We start from the raw sequence: 4,783 nt of genomic DNA, 5'->3' as shown, positions 1-4,783 counted from the left end.
GTAACCTCCCTAGAGTCGAATGGCTAATAAGTGGCAGATACAGGGTTAAAAGCAGGTTGTTAGCAATTATATGAGACTGCTTCTATCATGATTACCAGTATTACTATTATCACTTACCATCACTACTATGATCAATATTTAAAAAAAAAAAAAAAAAACCACTGCCATTGAGTCGATTCCGACTCATAGCAACCCCATAGGGTTTCCAAGGCTGTAAATCTTTACAGAAGCTGACTGACACATCTTTCTCCCAAGGAGCCGCTGGTGGTTTCCAACCGCCAGCCTTTCAGTTAGCAGTCGATGGTTTTACCCACTGCACCACCAAGGCTCCAATAATCAATATTACATTTGCCCAATGTACAGACGATACAAAGGTCCAACCTGCTGACTTAGAACTTCCCCACTTTATCAAAATTGCAGCTCCAACTTAGCCTCCACCCTATACTACCTTATGGTCTACCAATCCAAGAGACTATGTGATGGCAGAAAGAATAAACTAGAGTAAATGAGGAACTGCTTCTTTTTCCCTCATTCCTTCCCACTACTGTTTACATAACTTGAATTCCGTTTCTTCAAGTACCACTCAGGAATCCTTTCACGCTCAAGAAATAAAATGCCTGACAGATAGACTGAGTCTGTGATTTTCTCCTGAAATGGAAATAAATTTACTCTGTCCTTCGTATACCCAAAGAGTTATCACTTCTCTGTGCCTTAGTATTTTCCTATTTTCACATTCTTAGTGGAAAAAAAGAAGGGAGTGATGGGTAAAGAAATGTCTCCTGCCTTCTTCATATTTTTGATATCGATTTCTAAAATGTTTAATACTCTGTAGAAAAACACCACCACCACCACTACCCCCATTCACCAGAGATAATAATACTGCAAAATTACATTCTATTTTACAGTGGATTAAAGGAGAACTACAGTGGCTGCAACAATGAGCTCAAACACAGCAGCGATGGTGAGGATGGCTCAGGACCGGGCAGGGTTTTCGGTCTGTTGTACACAGGGTCGCTATGAGTCGGAACTGACTCGACAGCACCTAAGAACAACAACGATGTTGGCAATAATAGGTGGTAGGCCTAGAAAGGGAAACAAACTCATTCACCAATTAAAGAAAATAAACAATTAATGGTACATAGCATGATCAGGAGATGGGGGACATGCTCAACAAAACCCAGCTCCATGTGCCATCCCCACCCCTGCTTCCTGTGGCTTAATCACTAAGAATCACCAGGGGCTCCGAGCTGAGGAAGCCCTATCACCACTGTCCACAAAGGCAGAGATGTATGTGTACTTTCAACTTAGAACATATTTATCCATTGTGATTAGATTCTATACGACTACTGGTATTCTAAAGACAGCCAGCCAATGTCATGAATTAAATAGATTTTATGAGCTAGCCGACTAAGCATACGCTGAACTGGCACTTACTACGTGAAACATACTGAGCTAGGTCCTGAGAATACAAGTGAGAAAGATAGGCACATTTTGGCGTAACAGACTAATTATGCTAAGAACTATAAAGAGATGTTACAAGGTGCTATGAGAACATACAGCAGGAGATAAGATGTCATCTTGGGTGGAAAATCAAGAAAGACTTCCTTGAGAAAGTGTTTATAAGTTCAAACTTATAATTACATGATGCTTCATAGAATCTCTGATATATACAAATGCTGTTTACTGGAAAGTGCAATATTTTATAAGAAACATACATCAAATTTCTTTTCTTTTTAATGAAAAGTTTTGGTGAAGATCTTAATTCTAAGCATTTACGTCCTTATTGTGTATTTTACCTCTGGCATTTTTTCAAATAATGTTCTCCTTCGCTTGGTAAATTCTTTCATATCCGTCAAGATTTCATGCTTTACTTCCAGGGGCAGGCTGCTGAAGTCTTCAGATTCAATATCTATTGCGTGAGGATTCTGAAAGAACTCATCCTGTAAAGAGCAAAATGTGACAACATAGAATTTACACTTCATAAGCCTAATTCTACTCAACATGGCAGATATTTATTGTGCTCATGTCATAAATATGGTTGGACATAATCTACAATAGTCATCAAAGTGAGTAGGCAAATTAGGAAATGTACCTATTCATTCATTCATTCAAAAGAAAAAAAACATTTACCAGGCACCTCTACTGTCCAGCCACTATTCTAGGAGCTAGAGTACTGTGATGATCGAGCCAGATAAGGTTCCTACATCAAGCAATGGAGGAAGGCATCCGATACACAAATAAATAAACAAGATAACAATAAGTGCTTTGAAGAGAGTAAAACAGGTTAATAAGACAGTGATTAGGAGAATTAGGGAAAAGAAAACATTTGTTTGATAAACAGAGAAGGCCCTGCTGAAAGATGACTTTGAAAGGGACTGGAAAGACAACAAAGAGCCTGCCATGCAATGATCAGAACAGAGTTCCCAAGCCGAAGGAACAGCAAGGGCAAAGTTCCTATGGCAAGGATGAGCCTTATGATTTTGAATAATGTTTATAATTTTTTAATTATTTGTTTTGTTCTTTACCTGAAATCGAAAGCGAAATTAAAAGGGAGAAACTTCACAGACAAGGAAAAGGACAAAGTTTTTCTAAAATTTAACTAATTACCAGAAGTATTTAAAATTCCTTAATTACTATATACGAGCCCTGGTGATGCAATGGTTAAGAGCTCGACTACTAACCAAACGGTCCGCAGTTCGAATCCACCAACTGCTCCTTGGAAACCCTAAGGGGCACTTCTACTCTGCCCTTTAGGGTGACTCTGACTTGGATTCGACTTGAGGGCAATGGGTTTTTCATTACTATACAAGATAACATAACCCAGTCTGGCTGCCTACACACGTGTGTACTGTGTATGTCTGTAAAAAACCAGTGAGCACTTATGACAGCCAGTCATTGTGCTTACACTTTCCCCGCTTTACCTCACGAACCCTCCCATCCATCCTATGAGGAAGGTGTCATTATTATTTCTGTCCTACAAAAAAATAAAATGAAGCCTTGGAGAAGTTAATTAATGTGACTAGGATCACATAGCTAGTAAGGAATAGAGCACAGACCTAAATGTAGGTCTTTCTGACGACAAGGTCCACGTTCTTAACCAAAGTTGCTATCAATTACTGTTTTAATGCTGTACAACTTCCACAGTGGTTCCATGGTTTTAGCTCAAAGGTCTTCTAGACGTATGAAAATAATACAAGTAAACAAGAAATAGTGAATGTGGGAATCAAAGAATGCTATCCCCTACAATAAGAAACTTGAAAAAAATGTCTATTAAACAACCTTGCATATTCAGTGCAACTTCAGTTTGTAAAAATGTTATTCACTAAAATATCTGTGGTGGTGATTTAAAAACCTGTCCACAAATTTTTAAGACACTCTTCCTGTCTAATTCTCTACCCCTTCAATAGGGGCTGGCCTTAGGAACTTGCTTCTAACAGAGTACAATGGAAGGAATGCCACATTAACTTCCAACGCTAGGCTAGAAAAGGCAACACAGTTTCTGCCTGCCACTTTCTCTGGAGATGCTTGTTCCTGGAGCTCAGCCATCATGCTGTGGAAAAGCCCAGGCCACATGGAGAGGCCATGTGCAGGTGTCCTGGCTGACAGCCTTCACTGAGGTCTAGCCGACAGCTGGCAACAACCACCAGACATGAAAGTGAGGAAGCCTTTGAGGTGACTTCAGTCCCATCTACAATCTGATCGCATCTGCACAGGATGCCCTAAAAGAGAACTGCCTAGGAGAGCTCAGTCAACACCTAGAAGCACAAGATGAAGACAATAAATAACTTGTTTTACGGCTCTAAGTTTTTGGGTGATTCATCATATAACAATAGATAATTGTAACGTAAGCACAGACATACATACACACATACATATGGTACCTATTTTAAAAAAAAAAAAAAAAACAGTTGTTGTCGAGTTGATTCCAACTCATAGCGACCCTAAAGGACAGAGCAGAACTGCCCCATAGGGTTTCCAGGTAGTGCCTGGTGGTTTCGAACTGCCAACCTTTTGATTAGCAGCTGAACTCTTAACCACTATGCCACCAGGGTTTCCATGGTACCTATGCACGTTCCTAAATACACTCACACACACACTCACATACAATTCATCCATATAGAAGAGAGGAAATGAATGGAATAAGATACAAAATGTACTAAAATGTTACTAAAAGTTATTTATTCTCTACACAAGCATGTATTACTTTTATTTATTTACTTACCTATTCCCTTACTTATTGGTTGGTTGGAAAAGAAAAATGGACCTATTTCGGGGAGCCCTTGTGGTGTACTGGTTAAGAGCTCGGCTGCTAACCAAAAGGTCGCAGGTGAAATCCATGAGCCGCTCCCTGGAAACCCTATGCAGCAGTTCTATTATGCTCTATAGGGTGGCTATGAGTCAAAATCGACTCAACAGCGCACAATAACAGACGTGGGTAATGGCAAATTCCATGTACGTGTGTATAGGTGTGGATTTGTTTTATGTATACACATGCTCACACACATACACACACATATGCAAATCTGCACACAAAGTAAAGAAGGTATTGTCTTTATCTTTTATCAGAACTTTCATAAATTCATAGTATGGCACTAAAGATCACTTTCACATCATCCATTTCAAATAAAAGAATAAATTCCTTCAAATAATAATTCAAAAAGCATTTTAAAATTTAATTTTGGAAATGATTTTTTATTTTAAAATAATTTTTAAATATTTTTAAAGATTTAAAAATGAAATAATTCAAAAAGTATTTAAGTACCTGTAGTGCTTGTTTTTGGTT

General features: G+C 38.6%; 1 protein-coding gene across 1 annotated transcript in view; it reads right to left on the bottom strand.

The window, feature by feature from the left end:
- Positions 1 to 4,783, bottom strand: part of ERCC5 (ERCC excision repair 5, endonuclease) — a 47,324-nt gene that overhangs the window by 22,390 nt on the left and 20,151 nt on the right. Inside the window, exon 5 of the mRNA XM_023738548.1 lies at positions 1,797 to 2,012. Coding sequence (XP_023594316.1) covers positions 1,797 to 2,012 — 216 coding nt within the window. The remainder of the gene's footprint in view (positions 1 to 1,796; positions 2,013 to 4,783) is intronic.

The sequence above is a fragment of the Trichechus manatus genome, unplaced genomic scaffold, assembly GCF_000243295.1.
Source record: "Trichechus manatus latirostris isolate Lorelei unplaced genomic scaffold, TriManLat1.0 scaffold00118, whole genome shotgun sequence".
NCBI lineage: Eukaryota > Metazoa > Chordata > Mammalia > Sirenia > Trichechidae > Trichechus > Trichechus manatus.
Note: the sequence above shows the minus strand (reverse complement) of the source record. Positions and strands in the feature narration are given on the sequence as shown.